This window comes from Rhineura floridana, chromosome 1, assembly GCF_030035675.1.
Source record: "Rhineura floridana isolate rRhiFlo1 chromosome 1, rRhiFlo1.hap2, whole genome shotgun sequence".
In the NCBI taxonomy this organism is placed as follows: Eukaryota; Metazoa; Chordata; class Lepidosauria; order Squamata; family Rhineuridae; genus Rhineura; species Rhineura floridana.
The window spans coordinates 74548787-74576327 of NC_084480.1; the positions used below are offsets into that span (position 1 = coordinate 74548787).

At 40.3% G+C, this 27541-nt stretch overlaps 1 protein-coding gene across 5 annotated transcripts in view; it reads right to left on the bottom strand.

Moving 5' to 3' along the window:
- The window catches only part of MCC (MCC regulator of WNT signaling pathway), a 387038-nt gene that overhangs the window by 129824 nt on the left and 229673 nt on the right, over positions 1–27541 (bottom strand). For all 5 annotated transcript variants that reach the window (XM_061624167.1, XM_061624176.1, XM_061624184.1 and 2 more), the window contains one exon: positions 6573–6686. In XM_061624167.1, coding sequence (XP_061480151.1) covers positions 6573–6686 — 114 coding nt within the window. The remainder of the gene's footprint in view (positions 1–6572; positions 6687–27541) is intronic.

Below are 27541 nucleotides of genomic sequence, written 5' to 3' on the forward strand. Positions count from 1 at the left end.
TATGTAATCATGGTCAGGATAGGTAAAACTGACCATGGGGGAGGAGCAGGGGGAGGGGAGGGGAGGGGAGAGGGAAGGAGAAAGGGAGAGGAGAGGGGAGGAGTGGAGGGGCAAAGGAAGGGGCAGAGGAGGGCAGGTTTGATCATCTGCATGCTTATTGAGTTCAATTGTATTTACTCCCGTGCAATCATGCTTAAGATAGGTAAAACTGACCAGGGGGAGGGGGAAGGAGAGGGATGGAGGGGAGGGAAGGGGCAAGAGGGAGGGGATAGGAGGGAGGAGAAGGGAGGGTGGGTTTGACCAGTTGCATACTTTTTGAGTTCAGTGGGATTTATTTCTGTGCAATCATGTTTGAAAGTGGAAATGGACTGCCTTCAAGTTGATTCAGACTTATGACGACCCTATGAACAGGGTTTTCATGGTAAACGGTATTCAGAGGTGGTTTTACCATTGCCTTCCTCTGAGGCTGAGAGGCAGTGACTGGCCCAAGGTCACCCAGTGAGCTTCATGGCTGTGTGGGGATTCAAACCCTGCCCTCCCAGGTCATAGTCCAACACTGACCTGGGGAAGGGCAGGGAGGGGAGGAGGAGGGGAAGAGATTGGGTGGGTTGGCACTGGGCAGAGGGAAAGCTCCTTTCCTTTCTAAAAGGAAAACATTGTGAACAGTATCATTGCTTTTCACGGTTTCCCTCACCTTTTTATTCTACAGCAGGTGCATGTAGCCTCCCACCCAAATTTCAACTAAAGCTGTCCCTGGCCACATCCACACCAGGCCTTTATTTCACTTTGGACAGTCATGGCTTCTCTCAAAGAATCCTGGGAAGTGTAGTTAGTGAAGGGTGCTGAGAGTTGCCTCACGGACCTTCAATCAGAGTGGCTGACTGTTAAACCACTCTGGCCACTGGAGTTCTCTCAGTGGAATAGGAATCTCCTCTCAGCAGCCTTCACAAACTACACTTCCCAGGATACTCTGGGGGAAAGCCATGACTGTCTCAAGTGAAAGAAAGGTCTGGTGTGGGTGTGGCCCCCTGATTAGCCAAGAAAAGCAGCTGGGAGTCTGGCTTTTAGAACACTGACAGTTGGTTCATACTGAGTATGCCTGGCACTATCATAGGGTTCAAGCCAAAATTTCTTAAATTAATTAAAAATCAGCCAGGCATTTTTAAAAACTTTTAAACTGCAGAAGATGAAGGGTCAGAGTATGGGGCAATGTCAGTAACAGGATTACAGGTACTCTGTGAACATGGTTGATTTTTAATGAATTTCAACAGATATGAGAACTCTGACAGAAAAAAGTCCAAAAGGGGTCTGGGTTTTTTTCCTCTCTCTTTAGACTTTGAACTCTCAATTCTTTCTGACTGTTTTGTGTGTCGCCATGAAAATTGAGAGGGTTGTTAAGCAAGCGTTTCTGAGTTCAGGACTATAAGTTTTGTAAGGTTTTGTTTTGAAATGAGCTTATGGGAAGCATCAGAATGGCATGGGGGTATTTTCAATTTAACATTGCGGAATGTGAAAAATCCACACTGGCTATAGTATACAGCCACTCTTGTGGCTGTATAATAAATGAAACTTAAGTATTTCAACAATACTTTAGGATGAAAATGCAACAAGAGGACTATTTTTTTTCTGAGAGAACAATAAATCTACAAAAAAAAATCTCTAATTGTATAATACTTCCTGGCAAAATAGCCCTTTGGAGGTTAATGAATGCTCTTTTTGATTATGAATCGCTTAACTTTTCAAGGAGAGCTTTGAGCAACCAGCAATATCCTATTAGCATGGAATCCCCAAATGTCCAGTATCTGGTGATGTGATGATCTTGACTTATGTTTGCTTCCTTGTTGTAGCTTCCTTGTTTAAAAGTCCCAAATTCTATTTTGGAGCCAACAAAGATGTCAGTACTATTGTGTAAATGCACAATAGTGTTGTCACATCCACAAAGCAAGCTTCTGGATCTTGACCAGATTATAATTCAATCTTCTCGGAATTCATAAATTAAAATGTTGTTAAATCTGTTGTTAGGCAGAGGTTTATCCAACTCTGGTGTTGAGCTAATTCACGTCAAGGCTGATCTAAAGGCGATAATTTTATTTTCTTCTTGCTAACCCATCAGCACGATGATAGGTGGCCCTATTAACATATGCCTTCTTGATTCACTTTTCACAAGCTCTGTCTTTGAGATACTTATTCAGGTTGCATGTAACACTGAGCCAAATCATGGCTTACCATGAACAAGAAAATGTGCAATTCCCAGAGAGAAGAGTGTGGCTGATCCCTGGTCCCACTGCTGCCATATTACCCAAGACTAAGCCATGGTTTGGCTCAGAGTTATGTCTGAATCTGGGCTTGTGGTTTGTCTCACTCCAGACAAACCACAAGCTGCAATCAAGTTTGTTCTTGGTTTACCACTTGTGGTTTGTCTTGAGGTTTAAAAAGTAACACTAAACTAAATGATGGCTTAAGACCAGGGTAGTGCGGCAGCAGGACTGGGAGGGGGAGGAGCACAGAATCCACAAACTTTTCTCTGGTAACCCACATGTTTGTCCATTCATGCTAAACCATGATTTGGCTTAGCCTTAAGTGCAAACTGGGCCAGTCTTTTCTCCACATTACAGGGAACAAATAATGCCCTTTTCTCTAGCCCTGAATGTTCAAGCTGTAAAAGAGGTGGAACAGGAAGACTTCTGTCTTGCTTCCTGGTCGTTTCATAAGAGATGTGTTGGAGTTACTCCAGGGCTAGGAATCATGTGGCCAATTTATTTATTTATTGCATTTGTATACCGCCCCATAGCCAAAGCTCTCTGGGAAGTTTACAATTAAAAACATTAAAAACAAATATACAAATTTAAAAACACATTTTTAAAAAGCAATTTAAAACCACATGCTAAATGTCATTTCAAATGTCCCAAAACAAAATAGCCTAACAATATTCCAGTCTTGAACCCAGCATGGTATTCCTATTTTAGTCAGGTTGCAAAGGAATGCTTCCACCTATGTAATCTGATATTTTGCTGTCTACTACTCCTCTCTAGTACTCTACCTTTATTTTAATAAGTGGTTTGTCTTTAAAGGGTATCTGCTTGTCCCCATCTTCTACATGAAAGCCTACCCATATGATTTCTTATACACTTTGTTGAAAAGGGTTTCATGTATGAAAACCTTTTCAGCAAAGTGTGTAACAAATTAACTAGGTAGGCTCTTTTGTAAAATGGGAACTTAAGACTCTTGGGTGAGTCAAACAGATTGGTCCCAAGTCTTCAAGAAGTTTTTCCCCACAGCTTATGTTTATTTTATTTTGGGGTGTCCCAAGTTGGCCCTAAAACCTGGAGGTGAAAATTAAGAAATGAGCTCTTGTCAGCAAATTAAAATGCAGTATTGACTTGGAATGAGTGTATTATTCCAATGCAAATAAAACCTGGTTAAAAAGCAGTACAAAAGGCATAGCAAACACTATGACAGATGAATCACTTAACTCTATATTGTTCTTCAAGTCTGACAATGCACAACAAATAAAAAGCAATCTTGCCAATGCAAGACAAATGCCTTGATTTGTCTACAGACCAGACAATTAACTCCAATGGAAAGGAAAGCTCAGTATACACATCCCTTTGCACTGTATTGCCCCCTTCACTGAGGTGACATGGTAGACCACAACAACAGGAGTGCTGTTTTTCATAGAAGTATAGACGCAATTCTTGAGTCAGAGCAAAAAAAAAGTGTCTGTTTTAAAAGCAAGACTATATGTTGGTAAAATAAATGTTTGCATAACTGTTTCTGAATATAACTTCATGCCATTCTGTTTATTTAGAGAATTTATACTCTGTCCTTCAAACGCATTTGCATCACTCAGGGTGACTTACAATAATTAAAAACAAAACAATCCCATGAAAGAAATAAAAGAGTTTAAAAGCATTCTTAAATGAGGTTCTACCATATAAAAATATTCTGCCCAGCAAAACAATGGTTGGGGGAAGAGGAAAGTTTTACAAGTTGGTGGAAAACAGGAAGAGGGTGGCAAATAGATCTCATGGGGTAAGGTATTTCACAGTCTGGGCATAACCACTGAGAAATGCCATCTCTTGTTCCAGCCAACTGTACCTCAGCCACAGACGGACACGGAGAAGGGCCTCTCCAGCAGATCTTAAGAAGCTGCAGATGATGCAGGAGGAGATCCCTCCCCGCAGGTATGCTGCAGCCAAGCCATTTAGGACTTTAAAGCTAATCACCAACACTTTGAATTGTCCCCAGAAACAAGCTGGCAAACAATGAAGCTCATGCATTCGTCGGGACTTAGACTCCAATATTATAGCAGTTGGTCCTAATGAAGCATCCAGAGCACGGTCTTGTCCCCATTTATTGGATGAGTTCCAGTCGGTGCAGCTCGAGGATGTTGACAAGATCCTTGGACTGGTGCGGGCGACCACGTCTGTTCTGGATCCTTGCCCCTCTTGGCTGGTGAAAGCTAGCAGGTCCGGAACCGCCGACTGGGCCAAGGAGGTAATAAATGCCTCTTTAAGAGAGGGAGTGGTCCCTGACTGCCTAAAAGAGGTGGTGGTGAGACCACTCCTGAAGAAACCCTCCTTGGACCCAGATAACCTGAACAACTACAGACCTGTGGCGAATGTTCCGTTCCTGGGCAAGGTCCTGGAACGGGTGGTTGCTGGCCAGCTCCAGGGGCTCTTGGATGACACTGATTATCTTGATCCATTTCAATCCGGTTTTAGGCCCGGTTTTGGCACCGAGACAGCCTTGGTCGCCCTGTATGATGACCTCTGTCGGGAGAGGAACAGGGGGAGTGTGACTCTGTTGATTCTCCTTGATCTCTCAGCTGCTTTTGATACCATCGACCATGGTATCCTTCTGGGAAGACTCACGGAGCTGGGAGTCGGGGGTACTGCTTGGCAGTGGCTCTGCTCCTACTTGATGGGTCGTCACCAGAAGGTAGTGCTTGGGGACCACTGCTCGACACCCTGGACTCTCCGTTGTGGAGTCCCGCAGGGATCGGTACTGTCCCCCATGCTTTTCAACATCTACATGCAGCTGCTGGGTACGGTCATCAGGAGTTTTGGGGTGCGTTGTCATCAGTATACTGATGACACGCAGCTCTATTTCTCCTTTTCATCCTCTTCAGGTGAGGCTGTTAACGTACTAAACCGTACTAAGCCTGACCGCGATAATGGACTGGATGGGGGCTAATAAACTGAAGCTCAATCCAGACAAGACCGAGACGCTGCTGGTGAGTGCCTTCACTGCCCAGATGGAGGATGTTCATCCTGTTCTTGATGGGGTTACACTCCCCTTGAAGGAACAGGTTCGTAGCTTGGGAGTTCTTTTCGATCCTTCCTTGTCTCTCGAGGCCCAGGCGGCCTCGGTGGCACGGAACGCTTTCTACCATCTTCGATTGGTAGCCCAGCTACGTCCCTATCTGGACAGTGATGACCTCGCCTCAGTTGTTCACGCTCTGGTAACTTCTAGGTTGGACTACTGCAATGTGCTCTACGTTGGGCTGCCCTTGAAGATAGTTCGGAAACTACAGTTAGTCCAGAATGCAGCGGCCAGACTATTGACGCAGACCAGACGGTCCGCTCATATAACACCTGTTCTGGCCCGTCTGCACTGGCTTCCTATTTGTTTCCGGGCTAAATTCAAAGTTCTGGTTTTGACCTATAAAGTCCTACAAGGCATGGGACCGCAATACCTGGTGGAACGCCTCTCCCAATATGAAACTACCCGTACACCTCCTCCGAGTGGCATCACATTGAGAAGCTCGGAGGGCGGTGACTAGATCCAGGGCCTTTTCGGTGGTGGCCCCCGAATTGTGGAATAGTCTCCCTGATGAGGTATGCCTGGCGCCGACGTTGCTATCTTTTTGGCGCCAGGTGAAAACCTTTTTACACTCCCAGGCATTTTAAAAATTTTAAATATTCTATTTTAAAAAAATTGTTTTATAGTGTATTTTAAAACAGTATTTCATTACTGGTATATTCTGATGTTGTTTGGTTTTTGTTCTTTGTTTGTTTTGCTTTTTGAATTTCTTATATTTGTTCTATTCATATATTTTCTTGTTTATCCTCTATGTACACCGCCCAGAGAGCCTTTTTGGCTTAGGGCGGTATATAAATTAAATTAAATAAATAAAATAAAAAATGCAGAATAGGTGTAATGATTCCGTGAGCTTGTTACACATTCTGGGCCAATTGAAGTATCTGAAGCCTCTTCAAAGATAACCTATGTACAGTGTACTGCAGTAATCCATGCTGAATGTAAGTAAGGCATGTGTTACTGTGGCCAAGTCTGATAATCTCAGGATGCACAGTTGGCACACCAGCCTACGTTGGGCAGAGTTACCCCTGGCCACAGTTGCTATCTGAACATCTAGTAGCAAAGCTGGATCCAGGAGTTCCTTTTACACACTGAACATGCTCTAACAAACTAGCAAGTTTCGCTATGTTCAGCTGTTAAAAGTCTCACTTGACAGTTAACATATAACAGTGTCTTTGATCTTTTTACTGATTAAAGTGTTTGAAGTATTAAGAGCAAAGACCACTTCAGTCTGCTGAACGATCACTTACCTGTGCCTTTGCCAATTTCTTTTCCAACAAATCCCTTTCTCGTTCCGTTTGCTGTAGGCGCTTATTAAGTTCAACGATGTCTACCTTCAGAGATGCCAGTGCTGCTAAGTGAAGCTGTAACAAACAAAATACCGCTAAAATTAAATACAATCTATGAAATGCACCACTTCCTTAGATTTATTCTGGAATAGCACAGCCAATGCAAGTGTATGAAGACAGATGTGATGTTTCACACTTTGCAATTTTTAAATCTAGAAGTAGGACAAGCTATTATACATCAATCAAATACTTTCACTTGGCACATCTCCAGATTTAATACTGAACACATTTGCTTATCAAAACATGCACCATAAAACCTAAATGCAATGGAGTTTAATACAATTGGACGTTCTGGTGCATTACTCTTTTAGTGACTTCAGATTTGCAGTTTTATATTACTGAAAGCAGCATACACTTTCACTCCTATTTATTTTATGTAACCCCTGGACACAGTCTTTTGTCTGAGGAGTTCTTCTGCAAAGCCTCATCTTCAATTGACACAACTAGAGCTAATTGCGTCAGTTTTCACTCACATCTTCCGCTTCCCCCCCTTTTAAACCTTCTTTTCTCCTTATGCAAGAATCTTTCTATCGCCTGAGCTTGCAAAGTTTGAGTATTGACCCCAGTGGAATCTTGTAGGGTTTTCTTTGGTTACATGCTAAGACGGCTAATAAATGGTGTGATACATACATAAAAGGTCTTCAAAAGATAAAAGCAAAAGCCTCCCAAAATAAGGAACAAAACCATAACGTTCACCTATTTTATTAATAAAAACAAATACCAAAACCAAAAGTTCCCAAACAGAAGAGACATCCACCTTTCATCTGAAGGGAATGTGTCCCACCAGACACAGATTAGTTCCTTCTGGGAAGTTAGTAGACCTTATATACGTCAACTCTGATCTAGTTTATTTCTACATAAAGACTCTCCCTCGTAAGCTTTATCAGATCTACCTGTCTTGTCTGACATTTACCCATCCCACTTGTTGCCTACACAGTCTCAGAATTATACAGACTATGGACACTCAGTTCCTATTTATTCATTGCACGCAGCTGTTTCTGAATCTGACACCAGATATATGAATGGCTCAAATTTGACCCATGTCTCAAAACTCCACCTATCCATTGCCAGAGAGTTTAACAAAAAGTAACGAAAAGCCCTGTGCCTCCCAGAAGATAGGCAAACATTGTAAGTGTGGGACAATTCAAGTGAAAGAATAAGAATAATCTGTACTCCTATGTCCTGGAATTTTCACAGCTGAGATATGGAATCACACTAATACAATCTTATATTCTCTAGCTATGTTTTTACAAGGATGACAAAGATAATTCAAAAAAGGAAATGTAAAATAATCCAAATCTTTTTTCTATATTCATGAACAAAATTTAAATCATTGTCAGTGAGAAACAAAATTTACTGGATACTATAACAAAGCAAGTATTGCTTAGCTGCCAAGTCATTGGCTTCTAAGATAAATATATCTTGGAAATATCCCTTTCAAACAGCTTCTAAGTCATGATGAAGGATGACACTTGCATTTTTACATTAATTTCGCTGTTCAATTCAAACAGATAATCAGTGATCTGAATACCAATTTCAATATACATGGTATAAAAAAATACTGAAATTATTGTGTGCTGTATAGAAAGTAAGCAAAAGTTTTATATTGGAACATTTGACAACATTTCTGTGTGTATTTTATGGGCATTGTGAAAAGGTCAGTTTTGATTTCAAGACAAAGGGGACAATTCACAGCTAAGTTAAATTGCTATGCAAGTATGAATAGTCTGAATTGCCTACCAAGTAATTTGGTGAAATTTCTCAGACATTAAACAATTATTTGTGCCCCGCTGTGTGGCCACACTCACTCTAGTATTTTATTTTGAAAAGCAAACCCTGCTTTGCTTTATAAAATCAACTCAAAGCAGTATACAATAAAATTAATAATACAAAAATTAAAAAACCAAAATTACTAAAATTAGTTTCATACAATAAAATCAAGAGCAGGATAAAATGATTTAGCATAAAAACAAGGAGGCAGAATGTTAACCCACAATAAAATTTGACAAAATAAAAAGGTTTCAACAGCTCACCAGAAACTTAAACAAGGAACCAATTGAACCTTTTTAAGGAGAGTGTTCCACAACATGGGAGCAGCTCTAACAACGGTCCTGTATCATGACTTAAACAATTGTGCTTCTGAAAGTGAAATGGATAGCTGGGCCTCTGATGATGAAGGCAAAACACTGATGGGTGAGCAGAAATGTGCTAGCAAAGGAGGTCCTTCACTGGTCCCAAAACATTTAGGGCACTGTAGGCGAGTTTTGCACCCTGAAACAAATTAGAAGCCAGGGCAGATTAAAAAAACTGGGTTGATATGATCAGCAAACCATACTTTGCACCAGCTGAAGATTTCAGAGGCATTTCAAAGTAGAGCGCTTCCTAGTAATCCAGTTTGGATATGTCCAGGATGCACATGGCAGATACCAGATTTGCTTTAGCCAGAAAGGGGCATAGCTGGTGCACCAACCAAAGCTGTGCAGAAGCACTCAATCACAGTCACCGTCTGCTTATCCAGGAGTAATGCCAACTGCAAAAGCATTTCCAAGCTGCAGACCTGATCTTTCAAGGGGAGTCTGCCAATCACATAGGATCAAAACCACCACAAAGTGGTGCACCCGATTCCTGCCCCTAAAAAATGCATTTGTTGATGGTGCTGAAAGCCACTAAGAAGTCTAGTAGAACCAGAGATGCATTCCCCTTTCCACCAACATAGTCTCATTTCCAAAATCTGTCCTAAACAGAGAATGAAAAGGATCCACATAGCTTCATTTCAGAAAGTATGGAGGTGAATTGCTATCATACAACTTTCTGAGAAATAGCAAATTAAAGATTGACAAAGAATTAACTGAAAGGGCACCACATCAAAAGGATTTTTCAGTTGAAGCCTCATTATTGCTTCCTTTAAAATAAATGGTATCGCGTATCTACAAGAGAGAGATTAATAACTCTTGCTATCCCAATCATACAGGCCTCCTTTGGCGGCTTTCACCAGCCAGGAAAAAAATAGAGCAGGCATGTAGTTGGTCTTAAATGTCCAAGCAACTTGTCCATATGATCAGACTGAATAAGCTGCTTTATCCATCAAAAGTGAGAGTTCTTTGCCACCATCATCACCCTGCAGTAGTACCTAAAATGAGTTCCAGCATGTGCCTAGTCAGATTTCTTGAGAGTTTTCCTTCACTGTGGCTCTAGCCATCTTCCCAAGTCACTTCATCGCCTCTAGCTGCTCAGGAAGCCTTGCAGTTAAAGCTGTTCTAGCCAAGAGAAGGTGTTTGGGAGTCATCAAGTCAACAGCCCAGATCATTTCTTCATTCAAGAGAGAGTCCAGGTCATTGACACAACTTCCAATCATGTATTCACTTTAAAATATGTAAGTCTAAACATTTACTTTTTCTTCTTCTCAAATATACAAAATGGAAACGGCAGAATCAAACAAAGATTAGGCATGATCCAGGACCTATTACGAACCAGCCTTTTCCATTTTCAATGGTTATTTTTAGTTTTATTAATACTATGCTAATCAAGGTATTTTGCAAAGATAGTGTATGCCAACAAAACAGGTAAATAATGCAAGATGCTGAAGGTTTATCACCACTACCAGCATATTTTCTAAGTGCAGTTACTTAAACAATCTGGCGAACTCGCATTTCAATTAGTAGTTTATTGTAATGAATCTAGCATCATCAAGTGACCATGACTCTTGGTGAGCAGTTAAAACAGTTACAGATCTTTGCTTCTTCTGGAAACCATCACATAAACAGAAGCAAAGTGGATGTCTACAAAGGCCTGCATTGTTCAAAACTGAGGTTACTTAACCACATTTTGAAGAAGCAAGGCAGGACTGAAGCAGTCAGTCAGTCTGGGAAATAACGGCATATTTTAAGGTCTGTTTTTTATGATGTTTTAAAGTGTTTTTAGCGCTTCTGTTTGCCGCCCTGGGCTCCTGCTGGGAGGAAGAGTGGGATATAAATGAAATAAATAAATAGATAAATGGCATATTGAGACCAAATATCAAGTGGAAATGGAAGAATCAAATGACATAAGCATGCAGGTGACTTAGACTCACATAGGACATATATACCACCTTTCTCTATAAACCCAAGCTACTTAGGTTCTTGTATGCCTATAACGCAGAATTACTCAACTGATCTCAGAACTCTTATATGTTTCAATGATTTAATATTTCACAAGACTACAAACAGGGCAGTCAAGCAGAAAAACAAAAATACTATAAACTCCACAGGAATTTTCCTCAGGTATCTAAAGCACTATGTCTTTATCAGCCAGAGGATCCTTTAGAAGTGGTGGTAATTGTTAACGACACAATAACTCTCAATGTTACTCCATGGCTATTTATTAAAAAAGACTTTGCCTTTGTTGCACATCTTAAAGGCTAACTTATTTGAAGAGCATGAGCTTTCATAGTCTACACTCCACTGCATCAAATCCTGCAACAGATTGAACAACAAGCATTTAAAAAACATTGTTTGAATTTTTAAAAAACACTCAGTGGAAACTGTCCTAAAATCATAGAACTTTATTTCTTCTATCAGGTGTTACCATGAGAACGGAATCAACAAACTCTGTTGAAACTGCAGCAAATGCAATATCAATTGTCGTTCTGCCACCTCACGATCAATCTACCTGAATTAATCTGAAGATGGGCACTTTGACGTCTCTGATGGAATGACCAGGAAGACTAAAGTGTTATTCATGCATTTGTTGATGTTCCTGATTTTTATTGTTAGTCTTGTTTGCATTTAACCTGTTTTTTAAATAGGAACTGGTGTGGCCCAAGTTAACTAGTAATATACACAGCTAACAAGATATGTCAATATCCACGGGATTATTATTATTATTTATTACATTTGTATACCGCCCCATAGCCGAAGCTCTCTGGGCAGTTTACAAACAGGATTGCTGTCTAAATTATTGGCCATTACTACATACTGTGGTAGCCAGGGCTGTAGAGTCGGAGTCGTAAGCAATTTTGGGTGGAGTCGGAGTCGGAGTCAGAAGAAATGTACTGACTCTGATTTCAAAATAAAATTAACCTTTTAATAGTAATATTAATATTAATTTATTAATATTAATACATTAATATACATTTGCCATTTATGAAGGAGTCAGATAGTAGAAAAATTAATATACATTTGCCATTTATGAAGGAGTCGGAATTGGACAGTAGAAAAATAGAGGAGTCGGAGTCGAAGATTTGACATACCGACTCCACAGCCTTGGTGGTAGCGCATTCCATCTACATGCTGTGTGAAGAAATGCTTCCTCTTTGTCTGTCCTAAATTTCTCACCATTCAGCTTCATTCGATAACCCTGGGGTTCCAGTATTATAAGAGGGTTCTCTCCATTTTCTCCACACAATGCATAATTTTATTACATCTCTATAATGTTCCTCCTTATTTGCCTTTTTTTCCTAAACTAAAAAGCCCCAAATGTTGTAACCCTTTGTCATATAAGAGTTGCTGTAGCCCACTGATCATGTGGTTGTCATTTTCTCCATCTTTTCCAGCACTACAATATCCTTTGCCAAGTATGGTGACCAGAACTGTACATAGTGTTCCAAATGTCGAAACACCACCGAGTTGTATAAAGGTATGATTATATTGGCAGTTTTAATTTCAGTCCCTTTCCCTAGTGATCCTTAACATGGAATTTGCCTTTTTCACAGCTGCTGTGAAATCCATCATGAATAATGTTACTCTATGACTACTTCTGGACATTGGTCCTTTCTTTGACAGTAAAGAGCAGATTTCTACAGATCTAGCAAGCACCAGATCCTTGTTCTGAAAATACAATCCCTCTGAGAATTTCTCCATCATGGCTAATAAGTTAATGTATGATAAAAACAGCAAATTCACTGTTTCCTTCAGTCTTGTAGTAAGACAAGATACCAATACTGAAAAGGCAGAGGAAAACTTGTACTTATGGTATCACAAAGGTGTCATGATGTTTCTGGTGTCTCTGTTCAGTTTCTGTTTCAGTGCTCAACCTTTCCCCATCCAAATGATTGCTGTATGCCAGATAGACACATTTCTTTAAAGTGACCAATCTATACATTAATAGCTTTCTCAAACGTTTTTCTCTCAATTTTGTACCTTTGAATACCTCACAAAGACACTTTTTAATGACATAAGTGATGAAATGAATATAATCAACGTCCATTCCAGCAAATAAACTGTCAAGACTGGAATGGAAAACCTAAAAGAGAATTCATCTTCTAGAATTAGTAACTTGACAACTCAGAATTCCCTAAGATAGTCTTGCTGTTTGATTCCTAAAGCATGAATCTGGAATACTATAACCAATTGGCCTTTTTAAGCAACCATCTGAGAAAAAGCCAGAATTGCTTTTAAAAGCTATCATTTACGTTGCTGGTGACTTTCAGAAAAGAAGATGAATCTTCACAAAACTGTTATTTTGTGAAAAACTAGGATAAATAGTAAAAATACCAATGGATTCAAGATGACACCCTCTGTAGCTAAACAAACTAAAGTAACTTTATCAGGTTCATTCTTTGATATGTTTTTACATAATATTAAACAACATATATATATTAAAGGAAAATCTGTACCAAATCAAGATTTAGAAGGAATAATCTGAACACAAATCAAGGATACTCATTAAATACTTAGTATACGTCTTAAAATACATTTTCAAACACACCTAAATACTGAAGGTCAAGAATGGTCAATGAAAAACTTCTTTGCAGAAAGCACCTAGACTGCAAATGCACAGGTTCCCTCTCCTGCCTAGCATAATCATGGACATTTTGTTGGTACATAAATCAAAATCAAATTTATGTAGTCAGGAAACTCAAGTTCTAGAATAAAAATGAATTATACAAATTAACTTATGTGAACCAGTATACACTGTCTTTCATCCTAACCTATGTCATAGAATTCTTGGGAGAATAAAATGGGGAAGGGTAGATGATTCTATACCTTCTTAAACTCCTTGAAGGTAGGATAAATATGCAATAAAATAAATACATGCATTATTATGTTCATTCTGCTTTTGAAATTCAGGTTGGGATGACTTTTTGGGGAGGTGGGTAGCTATGTGGCCTGATGGCACAATCTCAGAATGGCAAGTTCTAAACCAGATATTGTGTGTGCATTTATGGCAATACTACCAATACCATGAGAAATTATTCAATCCCATTGTCTTCATTCACAACTGAAAGTATATGTAACTGTACTTGCTCACACATTCCCCTGCTACCCTTTCCCTCTACTATCTCTTCCACTGTTAAAATGTAGCTAGTAAGCTTCTCCAGGAAAGTTACTTTTTTGGGCTGAATTTACTCTATAAAGTACCACATACTATGATTACACTATACAGATAGATTATTTTACATATGTAACATATGGTCCCACTAAAAATTAAGATGCAAGAATCAGGCTTGCTTTTATGTGCTGCATAAATGTTTTTAAGAGTAAGTCATAACACCTACATATTTAATACATCCTCAATAAAAACATGTTGCAGGAATTTGTCTGGCTGCACAGAAACAGACTTTCCCGAAAAGTAAGCTGTGTCCAATGTTCTCTCTCTCTCTCTTTCTTTACTTCTGAGTAGAAGCAAATGGGTTAAATGACAAAAAACATCTGAGAAACAGTCTGTACTTCTAATGATATCAAAATGTAACCTCTCTTTCTTAGGGGTTGCTAAGTCTTTCTGCTCTGATCACAGTACTCTTACCAAAACCAACAGAGAACCAACCCCAAATATCCCCACGCATACCAGCATTTGAGAAACATTTGTTTTTGTTTTTACTTATTTATTAGATTTATATCCTACCCTTCCTTCCAGTAGGAGCCCAGGGAGGCAATTTAATTGAAGAAGTATATTTAATTGAAGAAGTACTCACACAGACCTCAAAAGGACTTCTGGCTTGAGGAATGGATTGTACTTCAGTCTCAGTCAATGGCTATGCTGAACAGCCAGCTCCGTGTTCCACCCTTGCTCAACTCTGCACTCCACCCAGTCTAAACAGGCACAGTGACAAAAGAGAGATGCAACAAACACCCTGCACTAATTTATTTTCCCCACAGAACAGGTTTTCAAGATTACATCAACAACTGGATGGAGAAGCCACTCAAACATTTTAAAAATAGGAATATATATAATGCACTCAAGGTCTCTCCTCCACTTTTTAAAGAGTTCTCCTGGGCACAGCCCCCGCCACCGCCGCAATACTGCAACTACAGTCACCAATTTATTTATTTTTAAGGCTGGCTGATTCTCCTGTTTGCAGGCTAACCAAACTATTCTGAATTATCCTTTCACAAGAGAGAAAATCCTGATTTTAGGAAGAAAGTAGATGGGTGGAATACTGGGAGCAGGGCGCAGGCCCATTTTCCAAGCAGCCCTTTCTTTACAATGTGAAAAGGATAAGCAGCATCCTTAACACCTACAACCAAATTACATTTGAAAACATGTTTTCCAAGCACCTGACTCACTCAAGTACAATGATTTTTTAAAGGTATTACAAATGCAGTAGTGGAATGTGAATTGCAGGGTAGGGAATCTGTCTTTTTTATTCAGCTTGTTATTAACGACAGGAAATAAATTGTAGACCAAACTCCAAAACATATAGAGTAGTAGTTTACAATTCCCCCCCCCTCCCACACACACACACACAGACCACTGATGGTCTTGGCAGTCCACTTAAATATTTTCCTACCTTTTGTAGCAATTGCAATGCACTGTGCTAGATGCTGTATGATTTTAATTTTATTTTTATTGCTTCTTTTTATGTTTATTTTATTACAATTTGAATTCCACACAATTCAAATTATAATACAAAAAATAAAACATCAGAAATAAAGAAGCAATAAAATATAATTAAAAATCAAAATAAATATTTAATGGGGACATGCCGCAGACCACTTGAATGAAGCTCAAGGACCACTCTGGGAATCCCTGATATAGCGCACTGTCACTAGTACAGACAGGTACATAATTTAGCTCACTGTTCAGCTCCCCGCCCTCACCAGCACTGACTTGGTTAAGAAGTATTCAGAGCAATTCCAAAGAGGAAACTGCTTTTCTTGTTCACCTCATAGGAAAACAAATTGCCACGGGAAAGTTAGAAAAAGCTTGGGGGGGAGGTTGTCTGAGAGAGAAAGGGCCATATCCGACTGGCTTATTTTCTTTTATTTAAAAAAACTTTTGAAATAGTTTTTTTCCTGAAATGCTCATCTTCCTCATGAAGTTGACTCATGTTAGTCAAATCTCCACTGCAAATGTGCAACAAAGAGAACAGTAATCTCTTTTGGCAATTCAGAATTTGGGATGTAGGTCATAAAGAGGCGCAGCCAATGTGAGAACAGGTAGAATTGTGTAATAAGCTTGTTTACAATCTAGGAACTTCCAAGTTGCTCCAGAGCAGGTTTCAGTGCGTCAGCAAAATAAAGTTAAATCACTCAGAAGTACATACAATATTTATATCTTCTGTTGTTCTTATACCGACACATGCATCTTACTAAGCATAACCCTGAAAACATACTAGCTTGAACACTCTAAATAGTATAGAGGTTTTGTTGTTGCTATGCTTGCATCCAGAAAACATTTCCTGAGTCCTACAATATTAAATCTTCTTCCCCAATTGCACAATTTTATTTGAATAAGTATACTTGCTTCCTTATTTAACATCAATAAAAACTCCTTCCTGCCCAAGAGGAAGGTGAAGTTGATATGCAACTTTAATTTGCCTCAATAGTGTTGTTATGTTAACCTGTGACAAGCCAATGCCAATGAAGAAACTTACTTTACATTATCAGGTGTCAATATCAGTTACCTATCACTGTAGGTAAGCTGGCTCACATCATAAGGTTCTTATCCATGCAAGCGGGCAATTCTAGGCATTCTTGTAATAACTATGACAGCAGTAGTCTCAACTATTTCAATTCTGGTGAGTCAGCAGCAGGATCTATAACAGAAACTGTAAATCCTGGGTCATCCTTATCACACACTAAATGGCCCATAGCCTAAACTATGGCTTGGTTGTCAGAGTATTGCATGTTACAATTCTGTCCCTCACATCTGGGTTTGTAATAACCATAGCCTGTTGTTTACATCCAAATCAAGCAAATCAGTTTTTAAAAAATCTGATGCCCCTTTCTCCTACAGAAGAGACTTTTAAGATTTAAAGTATTTTGAAAATTGTTAGCATAATCAAATTGTTAACATAAAGTAATTTTATAATGGATCAATTCAGGCAACATGCCAAGTCTGTCTGCATTTGCTTTCAGTCTGGTTAGAAGAATTGGTTCCAGAGATGAAGAAAGTTTTAAAGATGGGAAATCAATTCAGGTATCACGTCAGACTATCGTTACACAAAAAAATGGTTTGCAAACACACTTTAAACCATGATTTCTGTTTCTGATTTGCTGAATGACTGCATGCTATCGTTTGTCACTTTAGATATGCAATAATGCATAGTTAATTTTCTTTAACTTCTGTTCAACATATCTGAATTGAGCCAGTGAGTTGCACAGATTCACATTCAGAATGTAAACCACACAGAAAAAAAGTTTTCCCCAATAAGCATGGCACTAAAAACTTAAAAGACGCTGCTGGATAGAGGCAACTCCAAAGAGTGGAGAAAGCTAACAAGCATTGTCTTAAAATATTTCACTGCTCGCTTCTCCAGCTTTCTGCCATAATACATTAAAGTATATATTTTGCACTGATGAAATCCTTGTTCCCATAACAATTGTCTATGCCAAACTTCACTTCCTCAAAATAGATTTTCTGAAGTCAATCCTGATGATCAATGTGCTAGGAACCTTATTCCCAGAGCAACTTTTCCTGTTGAAATTATTCTGCCCTCCCCAAGCTGCTACATACCCTACAGAGAAAGTAGGTGGTCCCATTCATGCAGGCTTCTTCTCCCTTGACTAACAATTATAGAGACATGTATGCAGTTTGTATTTAGAGAGAACTGTCAGGTTAGATGCTGAAAAATGCTCAGCCTTCTCCAGTCTGCAAGAGAAAAGGGAAAGCCCACATTATTTCCCCTACCCGAACTAAATTAAGTAATCACATCATCCCAACAGTAAACTCACAGACTGAGCACAGATGTGCAATATTGTTTGCAAAACCTTATTTTGCTTTGTCCAGTTTTGTTGTTTTTAACCTTAAAGCTTGAACTGTCATCTCTAACAGAACTGAACAGCATGCAATTTTTCATCCCAACTTACTCTGCACCAAGTGTAAACTGCACAAACTGACCACTGTTCTGCTCTGTTTTAAAAAGGTCTGCCCTCAGTTCCACAGATCCTACCTTATTAAAGCTACTGCCACAGCCAATGCCACTGAGGGCTGAGATGGCTCCTAGTGGTCCATGCATTGGTTAGCCACATATGAGACCACTGCTGCCTTATTTGGGATCCACAAGATCCTGGAACCAAGCTAAGAATTTTACTAATGTCCTTATGGGCAGAAGCAAGTTCTCACATTTGACTAGGGAGACAAAATTGTAGTGCGAAGAATTCTCAACGTGGCTCCTCTGTTTTCATTCACCAGATTCAGTCATTGCATTACACACAGAACAAATACCTTAATATGCCAAATACAGCCTTGGACCACTTAAGGATTTAATGGACCAAAGCAGTAAAAAGATGATAAAGTCAATGTAAGTCACCTCTTGTAAATTATAGGTGTAGCGATATATGATACTCACATGCCTCTCAACACTGCATCATTTCTGCATCCTTATGATGACCTCCCGCTACAGTAGGAAGAATCCTTTAGAAACATGGTTCTGTGCTTACAGTCATTGACATGGCTGTAAATCCAAGTAATGTTACAGGAACGTAAATCTTGATTTCTGCAGGCTACCCACATAGGGCCATAAATCTTGCACAAGAGAAGCACACTGCAACATCTCTTTATCTGCTCTAAGTATTTTATTTGTGTGAACTGCTGTGATTGGAAAAAACCCCTACAACAAACTTTCCAACTATCAGCACATTATTTATTGTCTTGTCCTATGACCCCTTCTTCTCCACGCCTATTTATTAACAGGTGTGTCAAGCTTCAAACCTAAGGTATGCTGTACTCTATTATCAGCACTGCCAACAACTGACCAACATGTTCCTTCCCTGCTTTGATGTCATCACAATAAAAATCCCATTTACTCTTCCAGAATCTCTGAAACCCTCAATATGTGAGAGTTGACATATCTAGAATTTGGCTGAACAAAAATAGGAATAGGCTGGCATGCTGATCACATTTTTATAAAGGCTTTTAGAAAGTCCTAAGGATTAGAATTCAACATTTTACATGTGGCTGCATTATCCTGAGTCAGGCAGAGCACAATCCTATTCATGCCTATTCAGAAGTCAGTCCCTTTGAATTTAATGGCACAGCGACACTTATTCCTAAATAAGTGGGATTAGGATTGCGTCCTAACCCATTTATCTATTTAGAAAATTTTATAAATTACTTAATTAAAAAAACCCTAACAGTAAAAACCTGAATTTGCGAGAGCAAATATTTGAGCAAAGGTGTAATACGCTGATAGGATGTCCCTCCTGTCAACAATCGTGTTGCAAGCCCTGGACCAGTGCCTCAACTCAGTGCTGGGTTGGATGAGAGCCAATAAACTGAGCCTGAATCCTAGCAAGATGGAGGCTATTGGGGTTGGTGGTTCCCGAATTCGGATAATTGGTCAGTTGCCTGCTGTGGGTGGGGTCGTACTCCATCTGAAAGAGCATGTTCGTAGTCTGGGGATGCTCCTGGTTCCATCTTTGTCACTAGAGGCCCAGGTGACCTCAGGGGCTAGAAGTTCCTTTTACCAGCTTTGGCTGGTAAGACAGCTGTGGCCATACTGGACCAGGATAGCCTGACCACTGTTTTACATGCATTGGCAACCACCAGGTTGGATTACTGTAATGCACTCTATGTGGGGCTGTCCTTGAGATTGGTCCAGAAGCTGCAACTGGTGCAAAATGCTCACTGGGGCAGGGTATCGCCAACTTGTCACCCCACTGCTGAAAGATTTGCACTGGCTACCTATTAGCTACTGGGCTAAGTTCTAGTTTTGGTGTACAAAGCCCTATACAGGTTGGGACCAGGATACCTGAAAGATCATCTTACTGCTTATATACCCAGACGATCACTGCACTCTGCAAGTGAGGGCCTCCTGCAGATACCATCTTATCAGGAGGTCCGTTCCACACAACACAGGAAGCTGACTTTTAGTGTTGTACCACCTACCCTTTGGAATTCCCCCCCTTAAATATTAGACAGGCACCATCTCCGTTATCTTTTCAGCACCTACTGAAAACCTACCTCTTTCAATAAGCATTTTGAGACCTTATCTCAGTCTGCATCTGCGTTGGAATTGCTTTTTAAGATGTTTTTAAATGGTTTGTTTTTTTAAAAGATTTTTAAAGATGCTTTGTTTTAATGTTTTTAAAGAAGTTTTGTTTAAATATCTTTTAAAGACTTTTGTTGTAAAATGTTTTAAGAGTGTTTTTAGTTGGTTTTTTGTGGTTATGGTCTCCTTCTGGGACAAAGGATGGGATGTAAATTTAGTAAATAAATAATTAATAATAAATAGAACTGAGTACCATCAGCATTCTGTTGACATCTTGCCCAAATCTCCTAATGACAGCTCCCAACAGCTTCATACAGAAGGGAATTAAAAGTTCAACAACTTCTGGACAGTCAACAGGTTTCCCATCTCTGCCACAGAGTAAATGAACAGGCAGTATTCTGTGCTAAAACCTTTCAGATTTTTCTAAACAGAAATTATGCTTGAAATTACTAAAAGAATTATAAAGATGTGAATACCTGTTATCCTTAAATCACTTTTAGGGAAAGTGCTGATAAGACAAGTTAAACTGTACTTTTACAGAGGTAATAAGTTTATTTCAGTGCCTTTATATCATTTTAGACCCACACCCTCGGTCTTATTTTTTACAAGGATGGGTGTCTATTCATAGTTGCAATAAGCTGAAAGGACCTGTCTGCTTAACACCTTGGAGTCACAGGCCACTTTAGGACCATTCAGACACCGGGGCCCCCTACATCACAAACTTATAGAAGGTTGCTATCAGAAGCCTGTAGTTTAGAGAAGATAAAGACTTTGCTGATTGATCCTTATTATAATAATTTCTATTCACAGGTGACTGTTAATCTTGTAAATCTATTATTATTGTTATTGTTGTTGTTGTTATTATTATTATTATTATTCATTTAATTTGTATCCCGCCCTTCCTCCCAGCAGGAGCCCAGGGCGGCAAACAAGGCACTAAAAATCTAAAAATGCATTTTCTGCATAGGTTTTAACAATGTGAGAAAACATTCAGAAAAGCCATTTTGTTTGTGATGTGGAAGTCTCTCTCCCCCAGTATAAAAGAGTCCATTACTGCTAAGAAAGTGTAAAACAGCTCATATGGTACTGCACTGAAATATGTAAACATCTTTAGCTGCACTGCCTTGCTCTGCCCTGTAAAGAGTAGTTCAAAAGTGGAACATCTAAACAGATCAAATGAGGGGGGTGGCGGCGAGACAGAATGTATGGTGGAATAATCCACTGGGAATGCTGAAAGCTATGAAATGACTACAATGTATTGACCAAATGATTGAAAATTGCTCTGCCAGTTGACCTCTTGAACATGCACCAGAGCTGCTTTTAGACTAGAGACAAAAAGGGAGAAAGGAGAATTTGCCCTAGGTCCTATATAGTTAACATACCTTCATTCTGGCAAAAGTATAAATTGAAAACACCAGGGTGACAAAAAAGAAAAAGGACAGAGCAGCCAAAGCAGAAGAGAAATAGGCCTTCTTTGCCACCCTCACTGCCACACAGTAGGCATGGTTATGATGTTTTACTTGTGCCCGATCAGTCTCACAGCATGTCTTTCCCTCTTGCACTCTTGCCATCATCCAGCCTGCTTCATTGCCCTTAGCTCAGTGGTGTACCAAGGAGCAAACTCAGCTCCACAATGCTGGACAGGGCACTCAGGGGCAACCGTGTCAAGAGCCCAACGCAACTCAGTGTTGTACAGTGTGACAAGGGTTTCAAGAGGGTCACCTACTCTATCTAGTGGGATCTCCCCCAGGGCATTCAGGAATCCTGTGGATTCCATTCATCTGCAGGGGAGGACCATCTTAATCTGTCCACAACCTCTGCTGGGGAAGATTAGAGCCGTAAATCTAAACTTCACCAGGAAGTGGTCTGACCATAACCATCCACCTCCCGATCCCCCATCTGGAGCAAAAACCAAGTCAAGGGTGTGAATTATTCTGCTAAGACATCCCCTAAATGTTACCTCATTGCATGTACCGTGCATATGCAAAGTAAGCATTAACAAGGATTTTCTAAATCTGAAGCAGGATTTTTCAAATGTGAATATCCCACAATCCCCCCAGTTACTATAAATGCTACAATTGCTATTTGTTGAATTTTTTAAATAAGGAAGTATATTCAGAGTGGCTATATTATAACTGTACACTATATAGCTATATATTTGTCTGAAAGGGGTGAAGCTAGAGCAGGCAAAATAAAGCTTTTATTATTGATACAATGTATTTTCCTTCTATAGACACCAAATACAGTATTAGGACTCTTGGAATAAAAAACATATGTTACAATTAAGAGACTGCAGGGTTCTAATTCATATGTGCTGCCTGCTGAGAAAGAGTCTGTTGAGAAACCAGCACTTTCACAAAGTATTTATTTCAACAAACCTGCCAGATTTTTAAAAGGTGTGAATGAATTAAATAATCTATGCTTGAACTAGATACTATCATCTACAGATACACAAAAGGGTCTGAGTGTCCCAGAGTAAGACAAGGTATAAACACAACTGGGAAAGGTTCCAATCTCCAGGACGTACAAATGCTTGTATATTATTCATAATCAAGAAGGGAGGGATGTCAGATGGGAATTGAAATATAGATACAGCTTATCTTGGTTCCAGCTTGTTCACATTTCATGCAAGCCCTGCGGTCATTTTAGAATGCCCTGTTTTCCATTATAAATTAATCACGGGAGCAGCATGGTCTGTTGTCAGGCACCATGGAAATGCAGGCTGGCTGACAAACCAAATTCTTCCCATCATTTCAAAACAAAAGCAAATCAGTTTTATGTTCTTCTCTACGAAGCAGCTACCAACTAAAAGGGAAACATTTACCCTCAGGGCATCAGGAATATATCATACATATTCTTAGGTTCATTTTAAACATTTAAGAGCAGCTGTGAAATGTGTTTTTGCACACTGCAAAATTATGTTGTAGAAGGTTCTTTTTATTTATTGTTTATAAATTATTAGCAGGGAATCACACCATGATAAAAAAGCACAAAGAAATGACAAAGGATAAGATCCAGCATAGGGTGAACAGGCATCCACTTGGGCACTGAGGCTTCTCCGCCCCTTCTTGCCCCCCCAATCTCTCCAAGGGACAGAGGTTGAGAGACCCTTTAGAGCAGATTTCTTTGGGCACATGGGGGCTGGAGGAGGAGAAGAAAAACGGAAATCCTATTGTACAAGTGGATTTCCATTGTGCATTGGACATCACCTAAAGTGCCTGTTTGCTGAAATGCTTTTAAACCATCAAAATGCCTGTTGACCAATAGATTCAATCCTCCAGAGGCAAAAGCACTTATGTTTGGAAAATGGATTTGAGAAATGGTGGGCAGGGAAAGGATTCCACCATTTGGGTGGAATCTTGTAGTACCTTAAAGATTTTTACATGTACATTCACATATTCTTACTTGCACATCTAAAAACCGTGTGTGGAAAGGTCCTGTGGTTCACTGCCAGAATTAAGAACCAAGAGTAAATACTGTTCAGCAGACAGTATACATTTAGGATAAGAAATAAAATCTTATACTTTCAGTCCTATGTTGTTGAAAAATGACTACCATACACTAGCAAAAATAGAAAAATGACCATTCATTTTAGAAACTGAAGTGTTTCTTTTATCATTATTATCCCCATAAAATACAATTCATTTGAGTTTACACGTTAACTCTTGGAGGGCAGAACAAAAAAGTAGAAAAAAAGGATACAATGTTTTGCAAAAATGTGCTTCAATTAACTAGCAGAGACAAAATACTAAATTAGATTGGGTTGCAAACCCCCATGAGAGCACTGACAAATAAAGGATTCTTTGTTCAGAAATTAGAGGGATCTTGGAAAAGTGCCAACAGGTATAGCTAGAGGGAAACCATCTGAATGTCAGCAAAGGAGAAAGATATAACCCGGCACTTTTTTTAAAAAAAAAAAGAGAAACAACTAAATCATTCTCTTGCTTCTCTTTTCCCCATATATATCCACCTCCCCATCATATGACATTGAAACTAGTCATTTCAGGCCTTGCATACAATTTCTTTCCTCCTAAACAGGAGGACCCATGAACCATGCCAAAGCCAATAGATTTTCAGCTCTTTTTCACCTCTGGGGTATTAAGGACAATGTTCCTCCTTCCACCAAAACTTTCAACTCAGCATACAGAGCAAGAATCACACTCTCAAAGGAATAATAATAATAATAAATAATAAAATTTTATTTATGAGTCGCCTATCTGGCCGAATTAACAGTCACTCTAGGCAACGTACACTGACATAATAAAATACAATATAAAACCAAAACCACATTCAATAATTAAGCTAAGCAATATTAAAAGCTAACCCATCCCAGAAATCCCATAGGCCTGCCTGCCTGAACAGCCAGGTCTTCAAGGCCCGGCGGAAACCTATCAGGGAGGGGGCATGACGAAGATCAAAAGGAAGGGAATTCCAGAGGGTGGGGGCCACAATCGAAAATGCCCTCTCTCTGGTCCGCACCAGCCTAGCTGTTTTAACTGGTGGGGCCGAGAGAAGGTCTTGTGTGGCTGATCTTGTTGGGCGGCATAATTGGTGATGCTGGAGGCGCTCCTTTAGATAAACTGGGCCGATAATGATAACAATGTACACACAGTTCTGGAGCTGGTCCATTAAAAGCCATGGACATTTGTGAATTCTTAGGGAAAGCCACTGTTTCACTGTCAGGATCCCAAAACTGCCACTGAGCCTTAAATCTAAATAAAAATATTGGAGGAAGGCTGCAGAGTGTAAGTTGTGTGAGGAAGCTAAAAAGGTCAAGCTGCTAGTTCCCTTGTAGCCCCAGCCAGAAAGAAAGGGGTTACTTATACCTTGTTCCTTTTCTTCCATAGCTCCTGCTTCTTTCCCAGATGACTGAACATCACAAATTCCTTCTCACCACCCCAGCTTCCTATTTCTCTGCCTTATAACAGACACCTTTTCACCTCTCTGTCTCCCTTGCCTTGCTCATGAGTACATCCCATCTGTAGAGATGCCAACCGGATTTTCTGGGCCCAGTCCACTGTACGTAGATTGGGCCCTCTGTGCCACATGCAAAAGAAGGGCATGAAGTTGCACAAAATGTACATGTGCTTTTAATCGTATGCACATTTATGCACCAAAAATAATTCAGCAGCTACACACAGTAAAATGTTTGCTGTCAGACAATGTCAACAGGTGAAGCTCTTCTATTTTATTACTATTAGAAAATGCTTAACCTGTTGAATTTCTGCCTGACACACAGCTGTTAAAGGCACAAGAGCCCTGCCCCCCCAGTGTAGACCCCAAACCATGCAAAGAACTCAAGTTTCATGAGTTGTAAACCACTTATGCTTCTGTGGGTCTTTCATCAACTGTTCTTCGGCTTGGCAATACTATATTCAGTGCAAGACCAGGTGAGGGGTTTCAGCTGAGGATGTGTTTGTAAAATGAGATTTGAGATTTAGAGAAACGAAGGTTGAAATGTCTATGCTTGGATAAATTCAACATTATGTTGTTTAAGCAGCCCATTCTAAGAGCATTTGTTGTGATTATTAATTTATACTTCATATTACGTAAAGCAGTATTATCAGCACAGGTGGTCTTTTTCCTTTTGAGCAAGAAGAATCTTTAAAACAAAATATAGGATTTTCCAAAAGTGGCTTATAACATTTAAAACAATTTTAAAACATAAATATCAAGCACATAATCACTATTTAAGTGTTCATACCAGCAATAACAACCCTCCCCCAAGAATCCCTCTATCCTCCTCTCCCTTGGTGATTTCCTAAAGAAATCGCTTCCACCCACCACCCATGTTCATCCTATACATCAACATCCATGCCGAGGCCACCTTATGCGGGGCAGCTCAGGAGTTCATGGTTTCCATGACAACCATGGAACTGTCCCAATATGCCATTGGCCCAACACATGTAGCAGGGCATACTCTAGATTTGGTTTTTGCAACTGGACATGGAGTTAGTGATCTGAATGTGGGGAGCCTTACATCAGTCCCTCTGTCATGGACAGATCACTGCTTGCTGAAGTTTAGACTTACAATGGCCTTTCCCCTCTGCAAGGGTGGGGGACCTATTAAGTTGGTCCGCCCCCAGAGACTAATGGATCCGGATGGTTTCCAAAGGGCTCTGGGGAGTTTTCTGGCTGACAGGGCTGGCGCTCCTGTTGAAACCCTGGTCGAGCTGTGGAATACAGAAATGACCCAGGTGGTTGACATGATTGCTCCTGAGTGCCCTCTCCTGTGTAGAACTCGTACGGCTCCATAGTATACCCCAGAGCTGAGAGCGATGAAACAGTATCGGAGACAGCTTGAGTGCAGGTGGAGACGAACTCCTAGTGGATGCAATTATACACTGGTAAGTGCCTATGGTAAGCTGTATTTAGGGGCAGTAAGGGCAGCAAAAAAACAATATTTTGCTGCCACTATCAAATCATCAATCTGCCGCCCAGCGGAGCTCTTCAGGATTGTCCGGGGGCTATTACACTCTGGCCCCAGGGACATGGTAGAACCATCTGAGGCCCGCTGTAACGAATTTGCTAGGCACTTCCAGGATAAAATCTTTAGCATCCGCCAGGACTTAGACTCTAGTGTTATAGCAGGTGAATCAAGCGAGGTATCCAGAGCACAGCCTTGTCCCGATTTCTTGGATGAGTTTCAGTTGGTGCAGCTTGAGGATGTTGACAAGGTGCTTGGACAGGTTCGTGCAACCACTTCTGTGCTGGATCCTTGCCCTTCTTGGCTAATAAAAGCTAGCAGGCATGGAACAGCCAGCTGGGCCAGGGAGGTGATTAATGCCTCTCTGTGAGAGGGGGTGGTCCCTGGCTGCCTGAAAGAGGTGGTAGTGAGACCACTCCTGAAGAGACCCTCCCTGGACCCAGAAAATCTTAATAACTATAGGCCGGTAGCAAATGTTCCATTCCTGGGCAAGGTCCTTGAACGAGTGGTTGCGGGCCAGCTCCAGACACTCTTGGATGAGACCGATTATCTGGATCCATATCAGTCGGGTTTCAGGCCTGGTTTTGGCATGGAAACAGCCTTGGTTGCCCTGTATGATGACCTTTGTTGGGCGAGAGACAGGGGAGTGTGACTCTGTTGATTCTCCTTGATCTCTCAGCGGCTTTCAATACCATGGACCATGGTATCCTTCTGGGGAGACTGTCTGAGTTGGGAGTGGGAGGTACTGCATTGCAGTGGTTCCACTCCTACTTGGCAGGTCGCCTCCAGAAGGTGGTGCTTGGGAACATTGCTCAGCACCCTGGACTCTCCAGTATGGAGTTCCGCAGGGTTCAGTTCTGTCCCCCATGCTGTTCAACATCTACATGAAACTGTTGGGTGCAGTCATCTGGAGCTCTGGAGTGCATTGCCATCAGTATGCTGATGACACACAGCTCTATTTCTCCTTTTCATCTTCTTCAGGTGAGGCTGTCAATGTGCTGAACCGGTGCCTGGCTGCAACAATGGACTGGATGAGGGCTAATAAACTGAGGCTCAATCCAGACAAGACTGAGATGCTGCTAGTGGGTGGTT